The sequence below is a fragment of the Borostomias antarcticus genome (genome assembly GCF_949987555.1).
Source record: "Borostomias antarcticus genome assembly, chromosome: 29".
Lineage (NCBI taxonomy): Eukaryota > Metazoa > Chordata > Actinopteri > Stomiiformes > Stomiidae > Borostomias > Borostomias antarcticus.
This window is the reverse complement of record NC_140262.1, coordinates 2,390,129-2,415,128: the sequence shown is the minus strand read 5'-3', so window position 1 is coordinate 2,415,128 and position 25,000 is coordinate 2,390,129. Positions and strand designations below refer to the sequence as shown.

General features: G+C 47.3%; 1 protein-coding gene across 1 annotated transcript in view; it reads left to right on the top strand.

Moving 5' to 3' along the window:
• ank3b (ankyrin 3b) overlaps window positions 1–25,000 on the top strand; it is a gene marked incomplete at both ends in the record, with an annotated part of 99,783 nt that overhangs the window by 71,626 nt on the left and 3,157 nt on the right. Inside the window, 23 exons of the mRNA XM_084459846.1 lie at window positions 416–427; window positions 1,997–2,099; window positions 2,750–2,797; window positions 3,276–3,382; window positions 3,910–3,942; window positions 5,306–5,530; window positions 7,164–7,318; window positions 7,544–7,755; window positions 7,952–8,159; window positions 8,400–8,496; window positions 8,637–8,865; window positions 9,134–9,259; window positions 9,482–9,604; window positions 10,074–10,100; window positions 10,967–11,048; window positions 12,234–15,922; window positions 16,706–18,342; window positions 18,808–18,948; window positions 19,390–19,769; window positions 20,943–21,017; window positions 21,530–21,661; window positions 22,014–22,157; window positions 24,183–25,000. The exon at window positions 24,183–25,000 is cut by the window's right edge and continues 227 nt beyond it. Of these exons, the coding sequence (XP_084315972.1) occupies window positions 416–427; window positions 1,997–2,099; window positions 2,750–2,797; window positions 3,276–3,382; window positions 3,910–3,942; window positions 5,306–5,530; window positions 7,164–7,318; window positions 7,544–7,755; window positions 7,952–8,159; window positions 8,400–8,496; window positions 8,637–8,865; window positions 9,134–9,259; window positions 9,482–9,604; window positions 10,074–10,100; window positions 10,967–11,048; window positions 12,234–15,922; window positions 16,706–18,342; window positions 18,808–18,948; window positions 19,390–19,769; window positions 20,943–21,017; window positions 21,530–21,661; window positions 22,014–22,157; window positions 24,183–25,000 (8,803 nt within the window). The remainder of the gene's footprint in view (window positions 1–415; window positions 428–1,996; window positions 2,100–2,749; window positions 2,798–3,275; window positions 3,383–3,909; window positions 3,943–5,305; window positions 5,531–7,163; window positions 7,319–7,543; window positions 7,756–7,951; window positions 8,160–8,399; window positions 8,497–8,636; window positions 8,866–9,133; window positions 9,260–9,481; window positions 9,605–10,073; window positions 10,101–10,966; window positions 11,049–12,233; window positions 15,923–16,705; window positions 18,343–18,807; window positions 18,949–19,389; window positions 19,770–20,942; window positions 21,018–21,529; window positions 21,662–22,013; window positions 22,158–24,182) is intronic.

The window sequence follows — 25,000 nt, the reverse complement described above, 5'->3', positions numbered from 1 at the left end:
CTATTGTACAGGACCCCAACTGAAATAAGTAGGCCTTCATGTTGACATCCTCCACAATGTATTTTCGTGTTGGTTCAGTCTGGCCACAATCTACTGTCTGTATGTGTTTTAAACTGACCAATTAATTGAACCAATCAATCAATTAATCTAGATTCCGTCTTTTTGCAATAATCGAATGGTCATTTCCATCAACGTCGTGATGTAACCGCGAGTGACCCTGCCCAGTGACCGTGTATCAGAGCGCGTCTCCGCCACGCAAGCCCAGAGGGCTGTCAATGCCAGGGTCATGACCCCGCCACATCGCTGCTTTGGCACTGCTCCTTCTCAGATCTGCTTCTCAATATCCTCTCTTCTTTTATCTCTCTCTCTATCTCTCCCTCGCCTCCCTCCTTCTCATGTCCGACTCTTACCTTAGCCCCAAAGTCAGGTAAGAGGGCATGACGTGTTCCCAGCTGTAGGTTTACCTACAGTAGACCCCCCCCCCACCCTACTCCCACCCCCCCCCCCCCTAAACATTACTTCACAGCCATGGTTTGTGTTGATTGTGTTGTGTGATGGTGTGACTCATGCATTTTTTTGGTTCATTTTGATTCATTTTAGTGGATCTCGGCGAAGACATTTTGCGTGTTATTGTGTTGATATTCTTTTTTTGGGAGTTGATATTTCAGTTGAAAACCCGTGGTGTGTTGTGTTCTTGTGGAGTGTTAGCTTGCTGCCTCTACCCTGTCTCTGCTTGGTGTCTGCAACGGATACGACTCTTACGATCTTTTTGGTTTCTGTAGGGAGGGCTGTTCTATCTACTGTAGCGTCCAGGGATCTGAAGATTCACTTAACCAAGCAAACTTTTGTCTTAACCAAGCAAACGTCACTACAAAAACTAGATACTGTAGTACATACTTCTCAAGACAGTTCTGTGTCACAATATGACAAACAAACACGTTTACATTTTACAATCGTCCTTTACCAGATGCATGACTTGACTGGCTGTCCTCCAGCCAAGAATAGTCAAATTCAGAGTAGTAGTGTTCCTGTAAACTGTGTTACGCATTCTAAACAGCACATTCTCTAATGCTTATACTGTAGTTCTTATTCTGAAAGGGTAGGCTCACCCAGCCTCCCAGCAAAACACTCATCTGCATATAGATAGGTTTGTTTGCGTCAATAACACACACACACACGCACACACACACAACACACACACACAACACACACACACACACATGCACTGCTGTATTAATACTGGACAGAAATCAGTCGAGTACATCCCTTGACATTACATCACATTACAGTCACTTAGCAGACGCTTTTATCCAAAGCGACTTACAATAATTAAAACCTGCTGTAGCATGCCACTTTATTAACATACTGCATAGCGTGCCACTTGTGTCAATGTGCTGATACAGCAGCCACAGTACACTCACATAAGAGCAATGTGTTACTTTACCATTAGCCAGACACGTGGCGGCTAGGGTATTCTGAGCTGCTAACTGTTATAGCCTTGTGTACACTTACAATAACGTATGCTATATTTACATATTACGCAATATTTATACTGTCCTCGGACAAGGTGTCAAAGAGTAGCTCATACATCACTGTGCCTCGGCACACGGTACATTTTCTTTGCTTCATTGTCCATCTAGAATGCTGTCCTGCTTATGCACTGCACACCCATTTCATCCATGTTTCGTGAGCAGCGTTGTTGCCTCCATCGACGGCTCCGTGGTCCGCTCCTGTCCTGTCCTGGCTGAGGGTCGCTCCGGTCAATTTCTTTTCTTGTACTGAGTCCCTTGGAAGCCGCATGCAGTAATGGTGTTTGTTTGTTTGTTTGTTTCTTCCTTTGTGTTTTCTGTTCACCCCCCCCCCCCCTCCCCTCATCGCCACCACGCCCCATCACTCCCCCGTCCGCCCCTGTCTGCTGCCTGTGTGGTTCTGGTTCTGGTTCTGGTTCTGGTACTGGTTCTGGTTCTGCTGTGGTGGTGTCATGTTCCAATCCCAGCCTGCGCTCCTTCAGTTCAGATAGGTCCAACACGCTCAACAGAACGTCCTTCACCAGGGACAGCATGATGATCGAGGAGATCCTCGCCCCCACCAAGACCACGGTATGGATGTATTACTCTTGACTACATCTCTCTGTCTCTCTTTCTCTCTTTCTCTCTCTCTCTCTGTCTCTCTCTCTCTCTTTCTCTCACTCACTCTCTGTGTCTCTCTCTCTCTCTTTCTCTCTCTCTCTTTCACTCACTCACTCTCTGTCTCTCTCTCTCTCTCTTTCTCTCACTCACTCTCTGTCTCTCTCTCTCTCTCTTTCTCTCTCTCTCTTTCACTCACTCACTCTCTGTCTCTCTCTCTCTCTCTCTCACTCACTCTCTGTCTCTCTCTCTTTCTCTCTCTCTCTTTCACTCACTCACTCTCTGTCTCTCTCTCTCTCTCTTTCACTCACTCACTCTTACTCTCTCTTTTTATCCGTCGCTCTCCTGTCTTGAAAGCGCTCTTTCTGTGCGCAGAGTAACGTTACACACGCAGCATACCTCAGAGGCCATCGGATTCTGGCGTGAGGCCAGACTGTGCGCTGCTGCTGGCCTGCTTATTTTCACCAGCAGCGGGTCAGGGAGTCAGCCAAACATATTGCGTCTTACGTACTCACTGTCCCAGGAGATAGGATTAGCCCCAGCGTGTTGGCCAGATACCCCTGACGCCCTCGCCCTCTCCTCAGCGGTTGACAGCCCTGTCTCTTTCCCCCGTAACAATCCAGGGCCTCTCCAAAGACAGGTCTTTCGTGGTTGACCCTCACCCTAACAAGGTACATACGATACGACGCCACGCACTCGCACAGCAACAGAACGCCGCCTCCATGTTTGCCTGTGTGCGAGTCAGACGCAGGCAAACCGGATAGCAGTGTTGCATCTGTTGCTGTTTTCAGTTCAGTTATCCCCCCCCCATCCAACTCCCCACCTCCCCACTCCACATCATCACTATTAGTTCCACATTTATCTTTTTTGCCCACTGATCTGCCGTTTTCTCCTCGTCAAGGTTTTTATGTCATCTCAAACCGCCAGTTTTCTTTTTTAATCCAGCACATGGATACAGTAGAATTAGATTTCGATTAGATGTCATTCTTTCCTTTATTTCATTTTTTTCTAACGCATGATGTATAGCAATGCTTTCTGACATCAACAGTGATATGACTATGTCCATTACACACACACACACACACACATACACACACACACACACACACACAAACACAGCAGTGTCCTGATGTCCCCTGTCCCCTGCAGCAGCTGGCGGCAGCGCGGGACTTGGACACTGACTCTCTGAGGCGCTACAGCTGGGCAGCCGACACCCTGGACAACGTCAACCTGGTCTCCTCCCCCGTGCACTCTGGGTAAGACCCCCACAATGCAATACACTACACTGGGAGGGGTTGGAGGGGGGGGGGGGGATGGTTGGGTGGGCTATGGATGGAGTGAGGGACTGAGAGACTTTTTGACTGACTGACTGACTGACTGACTGACTGACTGACTGACTGACTGACTTACTGTCTAACTGACTGACTGACTGACTGACTGACTGACCGCTTTTCAAAATGTGTATGATATATCTTCTCAACAAGTTCGCCGTGCTGGGCTGAGTTTCCCAGAGGCATCGTAGCGCTACGTTCATCGTAAGCTATGGCGTTCATCATAGCGCTACGATGAACGTAGCGCTACGATGCCTCTGGGAAACTCAGCCCTGTTCTTTGTCATCTTCAAATCTTCTCTGCCTCTCTTTCTCTATTTCCCCAAGTGAATACTACACTCATTCCTCTCCTAAAACGTCCCCCTATTGCCCTGCAAAATCATAATAACCATGACAAGTCTGATTGGATAATGACGAGGTTGTTTGATGTGTTCCTCCCGGGTTGCTCCGCAGCTTTTCCTCTCCACTCCCGCAGTATGACAGCAGGTGATGATTGGTTCCCCTTGTTTCCTGTTTCCTGTCCCTACATCCTTTGACTTCCTGTCTGTGCCCGTGGTGTTCTCTGTGCTCTTCTTCTTCCTCACCAGTTTGACCTATGACCTCGTGAACCTTGTCAGACTAGACTGAGTTAACAGTACAGCTGTTAGTTACACCTGACTTGTGCATGTCGTTGTGAGATTGTCAGTCTTATTGATTTCATATTGACCACAGTTTTTAACGGTTGAGTTGCCTCCTGCACCCTACTAAGTCAGACTAGATTCCTATCGATGTAGCTATCATTTCTGCCATGTTCTATTCGGGCCATGAATCAGTGCAGCCTAGCCAATCACAACCAACCAATGTACACATCATCACACACATTACTACACATCTACAGTACATACAATACACACCACACAAATACACACCGTAAACACATGCACAAACACACACATACACTACGCACGCGTAGACACCTACTGTATGCATGCACACAATGCACATCCACAAACACATAATGCACACACACACACACACACAAACACACACCAAGCCACCCTAATCTGACAAACGTGTGAGTTTGACCAAGCACGCTACAGTGTGTTGTGAGATTTCCTACTCAGAGAGAAACTTTCATGGATGTCAGTAACAGAGACTCTTCTGATGGGGATCTGCCTTGGAGTGCTCTATGTTGCCAGAGTTCCTGCCTAATGTAGCATGAACTCAGTCATACTATTAGATATGATGACCGGTCATTTGTGACTGGATATTAGCCATTATCTGAAGAACGTGAAGTGACCTAATGTCCTAGCTCTAACATACTCAATCCATCACCCTGTCATTGAAAACAGCATAGAGAACTCCAAGCCCCATATATAGTCTCTATCTCTCCTTTCTTTCTTTCTTTCTTTCTTTCTTTCTTTCTTTCTTTCTTTCTTTCTTTCTTTCTTTCTTTCTTTCTTTCTTTCTTTCTTTCTTTCTCTTTCTTTCTTTCTTTCTTTCTTTCTTTGTATTTCTTTCTTTCTTTCTTTCTTTGTATTTCTTTCTTTCTTTCTTTCTTTCTTTCTTTGTCTTTCTTTGTCTTTCTTTGTCTTTCTTTCTTTCTTTCTTTCTTTCTTTCTTTGTATTTCTTCTTTCTTTCTTTCGTTGTCTTTCTTTCTTTCTTTCTTTGTATTTCTTTCTTTCTTTGTATTTCTTTCTTTTCTTTTCTCTCTCTCCCACCTCTTTCTGTGCGTTGGTGAGTGTGAGTGTGTTTTTTGGATCACAGCATGGGAAGCGTCCTCACTGCACCTCTCAAGGGGCGTGGCCTCTCTCCGAGCCCCTGCTAACTAGGGTGGCGTCACCCCTCGCCTCCCTCTCCCTTCCCCAGCTTCCTGGTCAGCTTCATGGTGGACGCCAGGGGCGGGTCCATGCGAGGAAGCCGTCATAACGGAATGCGCATCATCATCCCACCCAGGAAGTGCACGGCGCCCACGCGCATCACCTGCCGATTGGTCAAAAGACACAAGCTGGCGACTCTGCCCCCGATGGTGGAGGGGGAGGGGCTGGCCAGTCGATTGGTGGAGGTGGGCCCGGCCGGAGCACAGTTCCTGGGGTATGTGTTCATTGACCTGTTGTTTGTTTGTTTGTTTTGATGACTGACGTCCCCCTGCTTTCTTCCTCATCTCCATGTAAACCATCTGTTTTCTACATGTGTCGGTTGAGGTGTGTGTGGTGGTCAGGTTTTGTAGCTTTGTATACATTGTATACTGTACTATACCATCATATCCATATTGTACCAACCAAGAGATAAATACTGCACCGTACCCCAACCACACACTCTTAAGAGTTTGCCGACTTAGCCTTGCCTCAGATGTTTTAATGTGTGCTTTAGTCACCTTCTATAACTAGCTACAGTAGCATTGTTTAGGCGTACAGGAACATGTATACGACTTAGGCGCGGTAGAATAGTCGTTCGCCGACAACGGTGACGTTAGAACGGATTCCTGCTGTTAGAGCGTATACTACCGAGTCTGACCAGACTCACCCAGTCTGTTGTGTCTCTGTCTCCTCTGGCTGCATGGACCTCGCTGCACCCTAGTAAACTCCACCTCCCCAAACAACTCCCCTCTCTTAGCGAGAGTGAGAGCTTTGTCAGCCGTGTGCTTCAGCTCGGTCCCAAGGGAACCAAATTCACTGGGTAGGAGCATCCCTCCCCCCCCCCCTCCATAGGAGAGACATGAGGCTGTCTGTCTGTTCACACTAGATCTGGTCATACTATTATTACAACTGCCATCTACATTGGTTATGATTTGATCCTGATGTTCATCTCATTTGAGATTTTACTGTATAATTGTGACTTTCCGTTGGTGTTGTGAGTCATTGAGAGGAGATGATCACGTTGGCTGCTGTAACTGGACTGCGCTTCTGAGGCATGAGACTCGAGTCCTCAAGCATCCTGCTGCCATGACCGTTATACTTTAACCCATCTTTAGATAAAAGAGATGTCGTATCAGCAAAATGAGAGGTTTTGATTCGGTCTGAGGTCTGGAGAAGGTATCCACTGTCCTCCTTGAGAAATTTGTTTGGGAATGCCGAAAAACTAGACATCATTAACGCTTATCCTCATGTTTAAAACTCTTTCGAACCAGTTTCAAAATTCTTTGAGGTAAAACCAAGAGTCGTCATGTCTGTTTCCTGTGGATGTGCAGTGAATCTGGTTCCTCTCGGGTACCCTCTCTGCTTCAGATGGTTTTCCATTAGGATCTAATGCCTTCCCCTCATTCTAGGATGGTTCTTTCCTCTCCTCCGCTTCCGTCTGGTCCTGCTGCTCCCTCCATCTTGTATGTCACATGGAATCAAGCATCGTTAGAACTCCATTCCGTAGTTTCATCACCATGACATGGGACATGTAGTCCACTTGGTCTGGCTGTAGGCTTCAGTCAGGCTGTCCTAATCACTACAGTATGCCACGCTGAGATTTGGGCCAATTCTTGAAATTGACAGGATTAAAACAGAACTGACCTCAACCTTGCTCCATACCACATCTCTTATTCTTCTTCTACAATTCTTCTTACCATGATATAAAACATATTAAAGTATAAATGTGTTGTCGTATCCACCAAAAATACCTTCATACTCTTCGCCATCACCTCCATGCCAGCTCTGTCCTTTTTTGGGGCCAGCGTTACATCTCCTGTCTGTCGCTTATCCGTCTGAGAGTGACCCTGTGTGCTGTCTTCCTCCAGACCGGTAATCGTGGAGATCCCACATTTTGGCTCCATGCGGGGTCAGGAGCGCGAGCTGATCATGCTCCGGAGCGAGAACGGAGAGACGTGGAAGGAGCACCAGTACGACTGCAAGGCCGAGGACCTCAACCACCTGCTCAACGGCATGGATGAAGGTAGGAGCGGAGCTCGGAAAGTCCAAAGTGGAGGCTCTGGACATGGGTGATATTCCCTGGATGTCACAAAGACAATATATGCTGGATGTCACAAAGACAATATCACTCTTTTAACAGAATTTTCCAGACCTTTTCCGGGCAGAAATTCAAATCATGTTCATCAACACTCATACCGTCATAAAGACTCTCATCCTAAAGACTTTTTTCATATTTTAACCCCTGTAGAACTCGACTGCGCAGATGATCTGGAGAAGAAGAGAATCTGCCGCATCATCACCAAGGATTTCCCACAGTACTTTGCGGTAGTTTCTCGGATCAAGCAGGAATCTAATCAGATGGGCCCAGAGGGCGGGCTTCTGTCCAGCAAGACCCTGCCATTGGTCCAGGCCTCCTTCCCAGAGGGAGCGCTCACCAAAAAGATACGGGTCGGACTGCAGGTGGGTGTGGTCAACATGCCGAGATACCTCTGTTTTTGTCTCTGTCCCTCTCTCTATTTTTCTTTCTTTCTTTCTTTCTTTCTTTCTTTCTTTCTTTCTTTCTTTCTTTCTTTCTTTCTTTCTTTCTTTCTTTCTTTCTCCCTCTCATGCAGTCTCCCTGCTGCTCTAACGGTGTTCTCCTCCTCTTATCTATCAGGCCCAGCCGGTTCCTGACGATACGGTGAAGAAGATCCTGGGGAACCGGGCCACCTTCAGTCCCATCGTCACCGTGGAACCGCGCCGGAGGAAGTTCCACAAGCCCATCACCATGACCATCCCTGTCCCGCCCCTCTCAGGGGAGGGCGTCAGCAACGGGTACAAGGGTGACTCCACCCCCTGTCTCCGCCTCCTCTGCAGCATCACAGGTACGCCATTGGCTGGTCCAGGACCGGAATGCCACTGCCCGGCCAATCAGGCCATTGGCCGACAGACTGACCCCCACTGTCCTTGGGTGGTGTTTGATCCCCAACCCCCATTTTAATATGTCATGTGCTATGGCCTTAGGGTCCCGATCAAGACCGTCAGGCGATCTTAATTCCAGTCCAGTATAGTTTAACACTTCCTCTGCAGCGTTGAGTTCCATATGGTTGCGTTTCCCTCCCCAGGGGGCACCTCTCCCGCTCAGTGGGAAGACATCACAGGCACCACCCCGCTCACCTTCGTCAACGACTGCGTCTCTTTCACCACCAACGTCTCCGCCAGGTGAGGTATAGTCGCCACATGCAGGGTCATCTTTAAGACAGCTGCTTGTTTGGTATTCTCTGCCCGTCTGGAGTGGGAGGGGAAACGCCCCTGTGTTTCTCTACGTGTTCCTACCGCGGTTGTGTGTTCCCCTCTGGTAGGTTCTGGCTGGCAGACTGCCACCAGATTCCTGAGACGGTGGGCCTGGCCACCCAGCTGTACAGGGAGCTAATCTGCGTGCCCTACATGGCCAAGTTTGTGGTGTTCGCCAAGATGAACGACCCTGTGGAGTCCCGTCTGCGCTGCTTCTGCATGACGGACGACAAGGTGGACAAGACCTTGGAGCAGCAGGAGAACTTCGAGGAGGTGGCCAGGAGCAAGGACATCGAGGTGATGGGTCTCAAACGTCCTAGTCCTACGTACCATCTCCTACCCTCCATACACATTCCTTACAGACTTTCAGCTTGTTATTGTGTTATAGGGCAGGGCTTTTACCTCTCCATGTTAAATAACAGGATAAATACATGGAGAATTATGCCATCACTGCATAAGAGTAACTGTAAGGAAAATGCCAAAAGAAACATTTTTATGCAATAAATTAGTGTTTCACAGTGCATAACGCCAGACTGATTCTGGATGCTGTGTGATTATCTCCCAGGTTCTGGAGGGCAGGCCCATCTATGTGGATTGCTATGGCAACCTGGCCCCTCTGACCAAAGCTGGACAGCAGCTCATCTTGAACTTCTATGCCTTCAAAGAGAACAGACTCCCCTTCTGTGTCAAGGTAATAAACCTGGATTATCTGACATAACCTGAGATAAGATAGCATAAAAAAAAATTAACAGCCTACAGTATATATTTTGTCTGTTATGTTGTCCATGGCATCAATCAACAACACATTGTATCATGATTTCCAGGGTTTTCCATGTTGTGTCTTTAAAAGCTCCAACTGGACTGTGTTATGAACGTGAACCAAAAATGTGTAAACTTCGTTGTCTCTAAATAGGTCAGAGACAATAGTCAGGAGCCTTGCGGTCGCATCACCTTCCTGAAAGACTGGAAGAATATCAAGGGCCTTCCTCAGACACCCGTGTGCAATCTCAACATCACCCTGCCGGCGCTGAAGAAGGTAAGCTGCTGCCTCCGTCACCATCCCTGTGTCATCGACCACATCATCCTCATCATCAGGAGACGTAGGGCAGTACTGTCAGAGCTAAGCTGACTACCACCGGTGTGTCTTTTATCTGTTTCAAAGCTTCTCTCTAGTTGTTATGGTGGGCCGCTCTCTGACCAAATCTCTTTTGATTTGGACCATGCTTTGGCAGAAGGCTTTTCTGCACAAAGGGCTTTGTGCTTTTTTTCACCAAAATGGCTTTGTGGTTTGGGTTTCTTTCTGTGCTATTTTTGCAATACGTGTTGGCCGTCGTTGTTTCTGTGTGTGTTTCTGTGTTTTTGGTTTTGCTTTGCTGGCTGCTTCGTGGTGGCTTTTCTGAGTTGTGCTCTCAATCGCCCCTTTTTTCACATCCTGATGTTTCTTTTCCTCGCTGTCCATTATGTTATTCCCTCCCCCTGTTTCTGCAATGCATCTTGGGAACCAGGAAATGGAGTCAGACCCAGAGGAAGAGGTAATATTCCCCTCCCATCATGGCTATGTGCTGCTCTTATGACCTGCTAAGGTCTAGTCACAGGCACTGCTACGCGCCTTCATACTCCATTACCGCTCTAGGGGGAAACTAGCTTTGCTCTCTCAAAGCACCTGGAAAATAAGCGTCTAAAGTACTATAGAGAATGCATTGATGTATTGACATATGGTGTCAACAACCATTTCTTTTTACCCTCATTTTCCCTTGCAGTTCCTTTCCCTTGCACTGACTGTAGAGATAAGAATATAAAGTTCAAACTGTGTTTAAGATTTACCCCCTTCTTTAGAGTCATTTGTAATATGAATATCAATATTGTTTTTCAGTACTTCCCCAAGTCAAAACATATTGTTGATTCATAGATTAAAGTATTTGTTAGTGAATAGTTTTGGTCCTCTGATAAGAAATAACTCGCAGCGCTGTCCATTATTATTTATCATAACACAGTTATTGGAAGAAAGTAAGAGAATCAGGTAATATCTGTAAAGCTATTTGTGTGAACTGGGCCCCAAACTTAACATAAAGCATAAACAACAAAAAAGTATTCCATGACACTTTCATTTCTAGTGTTCTGTATATCAAATACTTACAAATTACACTGTAAATAGTGCTGACAGTAACAAAACATGCCCTGATGAAGGCCACTGCTGGGCGAAACATGTGTTCTGAGATGAACTAGCCTGTAGATTAAAGTTTTTATATTTTGGAAGAGTGACTTGGAGCATTTCTTTGATGAAGCAACAAAACATGACTGAATTTCACACTGATTGGGTTTAATGACTTGATGGCAGCGCCAGCCCCAGTTCCTGCCAGGGAGGATTGATAGACTTGTTTTGTTGTTATTGTTGCAGACTGAAAAGCCAGAGCGACGTCACACCTTTGCATCTCTAGCCTTACGTAAGCGCTACAGCTATCTGGCCGAGCCTGCGATCAGTGAGTGGGAAAGTTTTCACTAACAAAATAATGACAGTAATCATATGCTTCTTTGAGGTGATTTGAATTAACGTGTAACCTAATGAGTGAACAATACAAAAATAATAGAAAGTAAATATTTATGTGTGAATTATGCATATATTCTCACCCTACATAACTTGCACTTGTAAGTCCACATGCTTATTTCTGATATGATCCTATTTTGCATGGTTTTTGGAATTTTTTAGTTGCTGTGCTGTGCCTGCCCACTTTCTTTGTGAACAGTATGTTTCTTTTAGAGTTTCAGAGTTTTTTTTTCTCCCACTATCGGGAATAGAACTCAAACTCGCAACATCCCAATTTTCCTTTGATTGCCTCATCTATTGTTGACATGCATTTGCACAGGAGGTCAAAGTAAAATCGCTTCTCTTTAGCTTTTTTTTTTTGCATTTTATCTTTTATTTTTAGAACTCTTGCTCTGTTTGGCTTTGTGATCGTGCAGCGTTTTCTTTTAGTGGAAATGCATGGGGGTCACTATTTCACTGTCTAATAGGTGCTTCAGTTCTCACTTATACACCTCGGTTGGATGGATACTTAATCTTGCATGCCTTCCATATTATGGACCTGAAACCTAGTCCTGGAACCTGTGTTTTGCCATAATATGCCTTGCAGTAAAGGAATATGAAGGCTTCTGTATAGTCTTCAGCTCTGCTTTGTCAAAAGACTCAAACATTGGGGAACGAAACACACTTTTATTTCAGTGGAATTTCAGACCAAACAGATAAAAGGCACTTGAATCAGATTGAGACAGCCAGAGACAGATGATCTGATCATCTGAAGTCAAAAGAGAGAAGTTTTCTGTTATTCTGGGTTCTGTGCGTTTGTCTTGGCATATTTCTGTTGTGTCTGTCTGTCGTTGTCTTACACCATTTTGCTCTGTGTATGTGCTTCTTTGGGCTTCTTTGGGCTTCTTTTTCCATTTCATTGCGTACCATATGTGGACCATGGATCACAGTGGATCACATTTCGTTTTGGCCTCATTTTCACCATCAAATACCTCATCAAAATACTATTGCTATTCTTCCTCCCTCGATAATAGAAGCCTCACTGACCAATTTTTCCCTCTGGTCTCTCTTGTTGTGTTTTTTCTTCGACCATTTTCTGTTGCATTTTCTGTTGGATTTTTATTTTGCTTATGTTCTAAAGAAACAGTTGAGAGAAGCGCACAAAGAACACTGCCTGCTGGTTACGCTCACAAACCTGTCTTTTCAACAAGATCTTACCAGACATGGTCGTCTGCTCCTGCTACCGTCCCTGTCCAAGCAAGGTCCGGACTGGGTTCCCTCCCCAGTTCACCGTCCCTCCCGCCACCTGTTTCGCCACTGAAGTCCATCTGGTCCCTCCCATCCTCTTCTCCAATCAAATCCACCTTCGGATCCTCAGCACTGCCCCCCACCCAATTAGTTGGCGAAGTTGCTTCCCCTATCCGATCCTATAGGACTATGGCCTCCCCTATAAAGACTATTGTTCAACATGCCCAGTACCCAGTCCAGGCGTCGGCCAGCCTGATGTCTTCTGCTAGTCGACCTGGGACAGATCCCGTGTCTATCAAAGGACTTGCTTCTTCGTTCATGTCAAGAACTCCCAACATCACAGCCACGGGATCTGTTCCTGATAGATCAGCTATGACCATGACCACCCCTACGTCACCCAAGTCTACAGTGAACATGTATAACACTAGTTTACCTTTCAAAACGGTCCTGGGTTCCACAGGGTCTTCCTCCCTCTCATCAGTGAAAACCATCTCTGGTCTGTCAGGGATCAGAACCTCTGCAGATCAAATTACAATACCTAAAGGAAAACCTTCTCTGTCCTTATCGGCCCAGCCCTCCATCACCTCCACTGAGGTGTCAATGATGAACGGATCACTTTCACCAATCAAATACTCCTCCTCCTCCTCCTCCACTTCCTCTTCTCCTTCCTCCCGTATTCTGTCCGAGCGGAGCAGCAGCTTGCAGGAGAGGATCCAGGCCACCACGCAGGCCGTCACCTCCAGTGTCAGCGCCACCATCGACGAGGCCGAGAAGACCTTCAACTCCTGCTCGGGCTACGGCACGCTCAAATCCCTGTCCTCGTCACGTAGGTCCACCGCAGCCAGCTCTGCTTACAGCTCTCTGAGATCCGCCGCCTCCTCCACCACCACTTCAGTGTCCTCCAACACCACGACACTCCCAGTTTACTCCCTAGTCAACGTTTTACCGGAGCCCCAGATGAAAAAGCTCCCTGATGTGGGGCCCGGGCTGCTAAAAATGGCGACGGCGGACTCTCGGACCCAGTCTATGACGTTGTCCAGGCCAAAAACGCAGCTGAAGTCCCCTCCCTTCATCACGCCCACAGTTGTCCACACAGCGGCCGCCTCCAATCAGGAGATCCTGAAGGATGTGGCGGATATGAAGGAAGATTTAATGAGAATGACCGCCATCCTCCAGACGGATACCAGGACGGTGGCCAAAACGGTCCAAACCTCTCAGTCCCCTAAAGAGGCTAAGTTAGAGGATGAAGAGCCATATACCCTAGTGGAGAAAGTAAAGGAGGACTTAGTTAAAGTTAGTGAGATTTTACAAAAGGATGTACTGACCGAGAGTAAAGCCTCAGCTAAAGAGAGGCCCTCGGAGGAGGAATGGGAGGAGTTCTCTAGAGATGAGATAGAGGAGGCACAGCAAAGTGCTGCAGAATACTATCCCTCCTTTGACTCAAACATCCTTCCATTTAGGCCACAGTCCATGCCTAGCAAAGATTTTGATTTAGCCAAAGTAGTTGACTATCTGGCGAATGACATTGGTGCTAGTTCTCTTTCCAAAATGGCTGAAGGGAAAGCCAAATACGACGAGGCTAGTGAAGGAGAGGAAAAACAGAAACGTGCCCTCAAACCTGAGCATAAACTTAAAATGCCACCTCCGGGCATGCGCACCTCCCCCTCCGAGAAAGACTTAAGCAAGCTGGCAAACGAGTCAAATCATGGAACAGATGCCATCTTAGAATCGCCAGAGGACTTCTATCACGAGCAGGACAAGAGTCCCCTCTCAGACAGCGGTTTTGAAACCAGGAGCGAGAAGACTCCATCGGCCCCTCAAAGTGCAGAGAGCACTGGGCCCAAACCTCTCTTCACAGACTCCCCCATCCCCCCGTGCATCACCGAGACCAGGACGGAGGTGGTCCACATCAGGAGCTATGAGCACCCGGAGGAGGCCTGTGAGCCCATCATGGAAGAGTTTGCGTCTGCCCCGAGCATGGAGCCAGAGGGGGCCTCCGGCTCCATGAAAGACAAACTCAAATCCTTCCAGATTAAATTATCTGAGGAGGACGCTGTGGTGAGTAAGAGTATGCGTCTCAAAGAGGAGACACACATCACCACCACAACTAGGATGGTCTATCATAAACCTCAGCTGACTGAGGGGGAGAGGATAGAGGAGACTATGTCTGTCAGAGACATCATGAAAGCCTTCCAGTCAGGCAGGGACCCCTCCAAGGAGCTAGCCGGCCTGTTTGAACACAAAGCAGGCCAGGACATCAAAGGAGATGAGCTCACTACAAGATTCCTCGACAAAGACACCAAACAAAAACCCAAAGTGGAGAGAATAATCGAGGTTCACATAGAAAAAGGCAACACAACGGAACCTACTGAGGTCATCATCAGGGAGACTAAAAAACACCCAGACTTGTACACCTACAAGGGAGACCGGGGTATTAAAGAACTGCCAGATTACGATGAGGCCCAACAGGAAGAGGAGGAGCTTACTGCCGAGGAAACCCTGCCCTCCTTCCTGGAAACCTCCAGAGTAAACACCCCGGTCTCCCAGGAAGAGGACAGCCGTCCAGGCTCTGCCCAGCTCATGGCGGACGACTCGTACAAGGCTTTGAAACTGCTGAGTCAACATTCCTTAGAGTACTGCGACGATGAGCTGTCGGAGCTGAGAGGGGAATCATACAGGTTTGCTGAGAAAATGCTCTTGTCTGAAAAGCTGGACGTGTCGCACTCTGACACGGACGACTCAGTGGCCGGAGACCAAATGCGTCGTGCGAGCTCAGAGGAGAGGCAAGGGGTGGAGAGCGGACACAGCCCGCGCAAAGAGTTTGCTTTGAAATCGTCATCAAAGGAGGCCTCGTCAAAGTCGGGGAAATTCTCCCACAGAGACGAGCAGCCGCAGTTTGACAAAGTGACGGTGTTACATTACTCCACAGAGCCTGGGAGCCCCAAACATGCAGTGTGGATGCGCTTCACTGAGGACAAGCAGGACAGGAGCAGAGAGAAGCTTCTGTATGAGGACCGCGTGGACCAATCTGTCAAAGAAGCCGAGGAGAAACTCAGCGAGGTCTCTCAGTTTTTCCGCGACAAAATGGAGAAACTCAACGACGAGCTGCAGTCGCCAGAGAAAAAGCCTGCGAAGAGAGACCCACCCAGAGAGACCAGGTCCGGGCCCAGCTCCACCTGTGGCAGCCCAGAAAGATCCCAGCAGAAATCCAGGTCTGAGGCTGAGGACTGGGCCAAAGGCAAGCTCAGGGAGCCCTCTACAGACAAACTATTTGGTAGCACCAGAGCAGAGAGGAAAAGCTCTAGTTTACCCAACAGTCCAGAGAGGAGTATTCTCTCTGGCCTCAATGAGGATAAAGCCAAAATGCAGGCCAAGGCAGGTGAATCTGAACGCGCTCCACCTGTAGCAGTGGAAACCACCTCCAAAGTCAGCTCTGTCAGAATGAAATTTGAATCGGAGGCCCAGAAACAAAACAAAAGCCCTCCGCCAGTGCAGCCGAAGCCCTCAGTCAAACAACTTCAGGAGAGCACACTTCCAGTGTATCAGCTGTTCACAGGAGGAAAGGCTGCCCAAGGGTCAGAGGTTGCAGCAGAAGGAAGTCATGAAAAGGTCCCTGAAAAAGTGAAAGAACCTGCCAGAAAAACTGCTGTATCACCAACTGCCCCAAAACCAACAGGTGACAAACTGTCAAACAAAAACATTCCAGAATCCTCAGCTCAAAAACTCTCAAAAGATGAAACTGGCCAAAATACCAAAAGGGATAAAGAGAAAGCCGCTCCTGTGTCTCAGGAGGGGAATGAAAAAGGCATGAAGGTGCAAACATCTAAACTTGTTCATCACATTTCAAAGGAGAAAAACAATCATGTTGAAAAAACAACAGTCACTAAAAGTGAGTCTACCTCCAAAGAAGTGATATCAAGTCCACCAGCTAAATCAGTTGGCCAAACTGAGGTCATGTCTGAAGAGAATAATGAAATACAAACAAAGAACCTCAGGAAAAAGACTGAAAAAACTGCAGTCACAAAAAGTGAGTCTCCCTCCAAAGGGTTGATATCAAGTCCCCCAGCTAAATCATTTTACCAAACTGAGGTAATGTCTGAAGAAACTAATGAAACACAAAACAAGAACCTCAGGAAAAAGACAGAATCTCAGATCCCTGTTAGGGCAGTGTCCAGTTCATTAGACAATGAGAATGTAAAGAAAGCCAAACAGGAACCGGTCACTAAGCCATCCCAGATACCCACCCTAGCTAAGAACAGAATACAGACAAGCCTAGAGACCCTGACTAAAACAGAGGAGTTAACAAATAAAACTCTTGAAGTTTTAGATAATGCATTGAAAGATTCTAACTCCAATAACCTGCAGGAGAAACTAACATCACCAGTCACCAACACGACCCGGGACAATTTCAAGGGCATTAAAACGTTACCTGTCTATGTGAGTGTTCAGGTGGGCAGGCAAGGTGAGAGAGAGGCTAAGGGAGCACTCTACACAGTCAAACAGAACTCAGTCCTGAGTCCCATCAGCCCAGATGATGACACACTAGAACAAGTGTCCTTCATAGACAGCTCAGGAAAGAGTCCCCTCACCCCTGAGACCCCCAGCTCAGAGGAGATCAGCTATGACCTGACATCCAGGACTCCTGACTCTTTCATGGCCTACTTGCCAGGGAACCCCAGCCCCATCCCTGAGGTTTCTGAGGAGTCTGAGGACTCTGAACAGGGCAAGGCCTTCTCCTTTAAAGAGACACTTCCAGTGAGGCCCAAGGTCGATAGCTCAGACAACCTCTCTAACGGCAACCAGGAGGCTGTGCAAAGGTCCAAAGATAAAGGTGTTGCATATATTGAGTTCCCCCCTCCTCCGCCGTTGGACTCGGAGCAGTCGGACCCAGAGAGGAAAGGTTCCTGTGCCTCCTCAGAGGCGGAGACGGAGATGATGGAGGTCAACCTACAGGAGGAGCATGATAAATGCTTCCTTTCTGAGCCTATCATCAGGGTCCAGCCCCCCTCCCCTGTCCCACCAGGGGCCGATGACAGTGAATCAACCGACGAGGAGTCTGTCTTCCAACCAATCCCCTTTAAAAAATACACCTTTAAAATTCCAGAGGCACAGCAGCAAGAAGGGAAGGGTTCCAAGTTCAAAAAACAAAATGACAAGAATGGGAACCAAAAAGAGCCTGAAACCAATGGAGGATCCAACGGAGGTTCCAATGGAGGTTCCAATGGCTCAGTTTCTAACGGTAAAGAAGAGGATAATGATTATGAGCAGAATGGAAATGACCAGTCAATAACGGACTGTTCCATTGCCACGACAGCTGAGTTCTCTCACGACACAGACGCGACCGAGATCGATTCTCTGGACGGTTACGACCTCCAGGATGAGGACGACGGCCTGTGTGAGCAACAGGACTCAAAGACCTTCGGGTCGCCCGAGAGCAGGAGGGACGTATGGGCCTCAGAGAGCCTGATGAGGTCCTGTGACCGCTCCTTCAACCAGACCAAACTGGAGGTCATAGAGGAGGAAACTCCCATCGAGGAATGTAAAAAGGCCAGATCTAAAAGTGACTCGTCTGACAATGGAAAAGATGGGGGCAAAAAACCCTTAGACAACGACGGGTTCAATGACACGTACTTTAGTTACAAACTAGAAGAAGAGTTCAACTCCCCTTTTAAAACTGTGGCCACTAAAGGCCTAGACTTTGACCCTTGGCCCAGAAAAGGAGGCGAGGATGAGGTTGTTGACGCTGGGACAGAAGACGACGAGCCCAAGCCTTTTGGCCTGGCAGCAGACGACCGGTCACAGGCCACAACCCCTGACTCGACCCCGGCCAGAACCCCGACAGATGATAGCACGCCGACTAGCGAGCCTAACCCTTTCCCCTTCCATGAAGGGAAGATGTTTGAGATGACTCGCAGCGGTGCGATTGACATGAGCAAGAGGGATATGGTTGAAGAAAGGCTGCAGTTTTTTCAGATTGGTGAGCATAACCAACCAGAGGGGAGGTCAGGGTTCAGGGCCCCAGGTGTAGTCACAGCAGCTTCACAGAGGACTCAGCTTAACTCTGAGACTTCTATAGACACCAGAACTGCTCCCCAGGTCCCCATTCAGACCACCACCGTCTGCTTAGACAGATCAAGTGGTGTCAACAAGGACACATCTACTGTCTCAGCCTCTAATGCTGACTCTAAATTCTCAACTTTCAGAATTGGCTTTAAGTCACCCTCTGATAATGCCAGAAAGGACTCAGAGAATTCAGATTCTCGAATTTCAGTCACTTTAGATAATTCAAATTCTAGAACCACAGCCACCTCAGATTATACAAATTCTAGAAATTCATTCACTTCATATGATTATTATTCTAGAAACTCAGTAACTCCAGAACACAGAGAGCTAGATTGGAGAGAAGAAAGGTCGACTTACCAAAGCACAGAGTCTGCAGCAACACAGCAGAACAGATACTCCCACAGTGGGAACAGCAATAATGATAACCCTGAATCCCCCCCTGTTCATGCTAACTTCATCCAAACAGGCAGCATAGTGTTTGACCTGTTGTCCTCATCAGAACCAACTCTTCAGCAGGTCAGCAGAGTTGAGGCAGCCTTCAGCAAGTTAGCAGAGAACCTTAAAGAAAGCAACGCACAGATATCTGCAATAAAAAATACAGAAGCCATTGAGAGGAAAGTCAAAATATGCAAATCCAGGTTACCAGTCAAAGCACCTAATTCCAAACTATGCAGGGAAACTGCAGTTAAAAAACAGATGCCAAAACATGCAGTTGATAAATATACAATCAGGAAGCAATTTGATCCTTTTGAGGATGTAAAACCTAAATCTAGAATACCAGTGATGACGGTAAGAAGAGGTCAGACACAGAGAAGTAGACTGAGAGGGAATGAGAGAGGTATAACACCCCCAGTACCTGCTAGATTACCTACTAAACCCAGGTCCAGTGTCAGATCGAGCACTAGTTCAATTAAAAACCCAGGGAGACATATCACCACTCAGGTTATGCGAGGCCAACAACCTTCTAATACGACTACACCTGTTAGCAGCCAATCAGGAAAACCACTGGACTCTATAACCAAGGAAGATCCACACACACAGTCCAGATTAACCAATGAAGAGCACAAAACACAGGCCAAATTGACCAATGAGGATGAAGACAGCAGCAGCATATCCAGGAACACTTCGTTGTCAGACGCCTCACAGACCTCCTATACCGCTTCCACCACCACCACCACCACCACCACCACCACCACACCACCAAGGTCTGCTAGAGACGTGAGAGCTGAGGTTGAGCAGGCCGACAGAAAGAGGAGGATGAGGAGGAGGAAGAGTAGGCGGACTGGAGGGAAGGAGAAGCAGGAGGAGGAGGAAGGCAGTCAGGGTGCTGGGCCAGTCAAGGCTCCCGTCACGGAGACCAAGCCTAGTTTGTAAAACTTTACCACTTGTTGATGGTTTATCCCAATAAGAGTGCATGTAGTCGTTGTGATTGGATGCCTGTGGCGTGACTCTACTGTAGCTTGTCCACTTCCTGTCATTTCTGTCATCTCTGTCCTGTGCTGTGCGGTCGGTCAGACCTAGATACTTATACTTGGTGAGTTCTCATCTGTGCTATAGTCAGGTTGCGAAGCATGCTAGAGTGGAGAGCAGGGTGAAGTAGCCTCTACGGGCTGATCTTGGGTCAGTATCGTAGTTTTAATACTACGGTTTAAGGTTGTTTCTGGGGAGGATACACTGAGGTAGAACAGAACAGTAGAACAGTATTGAGAGACAAGTAGGAAGCTGCTGCCAGATTAGTCTCAGGCCAATTAGTTCAGCTGAGGCTATGTATCGATGTTCCTCATCAATATCAATACAAATATCAACCAATATCAGACTTGGTAGAAGCAGTATAGATAAGTATATGAATCTAAATCAGTATCAGTATGTCAGTACGTGTACTTTTAGACTTGAATGCCCCTCTCCATCCCAGCTAGGCCTAGGATCACAGGCTGCACGCATGAACAGTTTCATCTGACACTCTGAAATCACCTCTGGTCTTGAACACCACACCACATAGCCGACAGTAGCTTTAGACCGACATGTGAAACGTGATTGTCTCTTTATGTTCTTGTGTGTTTGTTTTGTATTTGGTGGATCTTTTTCCTGTGAAAGTAAGGCTTGCCTGATAGATTAGTAGTGGGTGACATTTATATTCACAACTCTCTAACTCTAACATATACTACTACTACTACTACTACTACTACTACTACTCAACAACAGCATACTAGTCTGCAAGAGTCTGTGTTTTCGTTCCCCTTTCTGGCCATTCTATCCTCAAGATTCTATGCTCTGTCATCAAGATTATAGTTTACTATCTGGTAAATGCTCTATGGACGACGCTCTATAATGCCATTACAAAACTGGTCATTCCAATATCAATTACAAGGTCATCTATTGCCCATTCTTTCTATTTCTCTATTAAATTCCCTGGAGTTTGAGTCCATGAGGAGACTTTGGCCAGAACTGGATTTTATGAAGTCTTATTGTCATCTTTAATACACTGTCGTTAATGACGAGATGCTAACCTCTTCCCCCCCACTCCTCCACCCATCCCCAGGTCCCCAAAGTCCCTGTGAGCGGACAGACCTGCGCATGGCCATAGTGGCTGATCACCTGGGTCTGAGCTGGACTGGTGAGTAAGCACGGAAACGTCGCCACCCAGTGGACATAAGTGGAATGACTGGACCCAACCCTTACTGCAGTGGATGCAGGGATGCCAAGCACTTTTAGGCATATTAATCTGTGACGCCATCCAAATCAGACACTCAGAGACTGTCAGAATTCTTTATTAGACATGAACATGAAGTAGATTTGGCTGTGATCATGCTACACTGTGTGGATGAGTGTGGTGACTGTCTATTCTATCTTGGCATTGGGGTTGTTTTATGGATAGAAGGGAGTGTCAGCTGCAGTGTGCCCCAGCCCTAGCACCACCCACCCTGCCTGCACTGCAGTACTGCCTGCTTGTGTGTGTGTGTGTGTGTGTGTGTGTGTGTGTGTGTGTGTGTGTGTGTGTGTGTGTGTGTGTGTGTGTGCGTGTGTGTGTTTTTGTGTGTATGCGTGCGTACGCATGTGTGTGTGTGGGTAGGACAGAGTAGAAAGGGAGAGAATCGAGACTAATCCATATTTAATGTGTTGTTGCAGAGCTGGCCAGGGAAATGGATTTCTCTGTGGACGAGATCAATCACATTCGGGTAGATAACCCTAACTCTCTGACTGCTCAGAGCTTCATGCTCTTAAAGAAATGGGTTTGCCGAGATGGTAAAAATGCCACAAGTGAGTGTCACAGACTGTAGACTCCTTCCATCTCACATGATTATAATACCTTTCAATAATGAAAATGTAATGAACATCAGAACAACGATGTACTCTTCGGCTAGATACAGATTTATGCTGAAGACATTTAGAGTATAGATATTATTGTGTTATGTATTTTATTTGGTAACACTTTACAATAAGGGTACATTAATAAGCATTAGTTAATGCATTATCAAGCATTACAAATCAGTTAATTAATGTCTCTATTAACCATTTACTAATGTAAAGTGTGACCATATACAGTAGGTAACTTTTTGATATATGAATGTACATTTTCACTAATTGTATTCTCTTTTGCCCTCGTTCCTAGCGGATGCCTTAACCGCAGTGCTGACAAAGATCAATCGTCTGGATATTGTGACATTGCTGGAAGGGCCAATATTTGACTATGGTAACATTTCAGGCACACGGTGTTTTGCAGATGATAACGCAGTATTCCTGGATCAGTCTGATGGTAAAGTGTAGCCCCATCTAGCAGACTTCTGTCTATCTCTTTACCTTTCTTTCTCAGTTAGACCTACAGTACAGTTATGTACAAATACAGAACCTGCCAGGCTATCCAATAAGTACTGTACATCTGAAAATGATGACAGATTTAAATATTGATGATACGATACATCAATAGCCCCATGTATTTGAGACTTAATTGATACTGTACCTAATCCAATACACCATGCGACTAGCAAGGGGGCATAACTTGTTTTTATCGTCGTATTATTAATATAGTCTTTGTGACTGTATATGTGTAGAGTATACAAGCATGGTGCTTTGGCAATGTAAACCTTTCTTGAATCAAAACTTAAGCCTCTTTGAAACGATGACGTTAATTTGAGAAGAAGGGCAACATTTTTCTATTTCAGATGGGTTTAAGATTTGGTTCATTAATTGGTTCGATAATAGTTATGTTTGTGTGTATGATGTTTGGCAGATACAGTAGCCTAATATTCACAACCACCACACTCTTGATTAACTAAAATTTAAATGACATACTGTATGCGTTGTCAAATACATGAAAACATAATTATGATAACCAATATGCTACAGTAGCATGATTGCTTTAGGCAGAATGGCTTCTGGTTCTTCTTCTTGAATGAAAGTGTTCGGTAGCCACTTACTAACATTCTGATAGTCCAGATATGTGACCAGCTATCACTGCCATTCACTACAGTCAGCCCCAGTGAATTTCTGTGATCACCAGTCGCATACTGGGTTTATCTATGGCTAATAGCATGGCTATAGCAATCTGCTTCTCTTACTGCTGTCTGTTAGTCCTGCTTTAGCCTGATGCCCCTCGGATTCCTCTGAGCCCTCCTGCAGCAGATAACTGGCTCTGCAGCCTCCTCTCTCTCTCCAGTAGCTAGCTAGTGCTATGGCTAGCTTCCTTAGCTAGCTTCCTCTTCGAGAACCAGACCTCTTGGCTTTCCCTCCCTTTTCCTTTGCTAACACGCTAAAGGCCTTTACTGCTAAGACCCCTATATACAGCTCTCCCTTGCTAACAAGCTAACTGGTTATAACCCCTTCCTCAACCTTTTTGGCTCTGACCAGTAGCCCAAGTGTTGCCAGCTAGCTCTGCCTCTCCCTTGACTCACAGCTCCTAGCTCCAGCTCGCTGTCAGCTATCAACTGTACTACTAGCTTCATTAACCATCTTCATTACTAACACACCATTTCTTGTCGGCCTATTCTTGTCGTTCGCCATACATCTAATTTTTTAACTTCACCCAAGTTAAACACTCAGTGTTTGTCTCTTTCATTGTTTGTCTTCCATTGAGTATTGACCCCCAGCATCATCTATAGTTCCTGAACTACTCGCAACCCCTACCTCGCCCCTCCCTAACCCCCCTCTGCTTACCCCTCACCACTGTCCAGACCCCTTTAACCATTAATATAGCTCCCTGCTGTCTCACTGCTGACCTCATGTAGGCCTACTTACATAGTAATATATTAATATGATCGCTAATGACAATAATACATTAGCCAATATACCTGGCATAGTGTGGGTTTCACTGCTAACTCATGAATTGGTTTCAGGCTGTCTGCTTGTGGGCCATTACATTATGCTTGCAGAGCTGAATGCTAATGTAAAAGCTTTGGGGCCTGTCTGGCTGCCTGTCTAAGTGCCAGCTATCAATATAGCTACATGGCTATTTGGCTATGTGTATGCAGATGATATGTGTAAATCAGTTCCTCACTCCTTCTCCTACTGGGCATGATCAGTCTTTTCCGTTTCCTGTGGTCCAGTCAACACGTGTGTGTGTGTGTGTGTGTGTGTGTGTGTGTGTGTGTGTGTGTGTGTGTGTGTGTGCGCGTGCGTGCGTGCGTGCATGCGTGTGTTCATGTCTTTGGTTATGTGTGTGTGTTTAGTGTTGTGTGTGTATGTTTGGTTGTGTGTGTGTGTGTGTGTGTGTGTGTGTGTGTGTGTGTGTTGTATCACAGTCACCTCCATCTCAGCCACCCCACCTGTATGTCACCCCATCCAGGTGACCACAACGTAGAGCTGGAGCTGCAGACCCCCACAGAGCTGAACTATGAACTCCCCACGCCGCTTCGTCGCAGTCACTTCTTTAGCGAGGACTCGAGCGCAGACCCCCCCCCCACCAGACCCAGTGACCTCACGCTGACCCAGACCACCAGCGCCCCCCCGGCCCCAGACCCCAGCGCCCAGCCCCCCACCGTGGTGGAGGAGGACACCGCCCTGGACGCCGGTGGGGTCCGTGACTCCTGGGAAAGGCGGGGTGGCGAAGCCTCCGCCGGAGAGGATACGCGCCGCGAGTCTGCGGCGTCCTACGAACCCCGGGATAGTGAGGGTGCAGGGGGGGTGACAGAGCAGGCTGGCCAGAGAGAGACCCCCCAGCTGGGCCGAGGTGAGGAGAAGGTGGGGGAGAACCAGGGTCTGCCCGGAGGGGAGCTACCCCTGATCTCTGGCCCAGCTCCAGACACCTCGGCCTGGGAAGGTAGCGGCGAGGAGGCTTGGAGGTCTGGTTCTATGGTGTTGGTGGAAGAGGAGGAGGTGGAGGAGAACCAGGGAATGCCCAGAGGGGAGCTACCCCTGACCTCTGGCCAAGCTCCAGACACCTCGGCCTGGGCAGGTAGGGGCGAGGAGGCTGAGGAGGCTGGGAGGTCTGGTTCTATGGTGTTGGTGGAAGAGAAGGTGGAGAACCAGGGTCTTCCCAGAGGGGAGCTGTCCTTGCCCTCTGGCCCAGCTCCAGACACCTTGGCCTGGGCAGGTAGGGGCGAGGAGGCTTGGAGGTCTGGTTCAATGGTGTTGGTGGAAGAGGAGGAGGAGGAGGAAATGAGC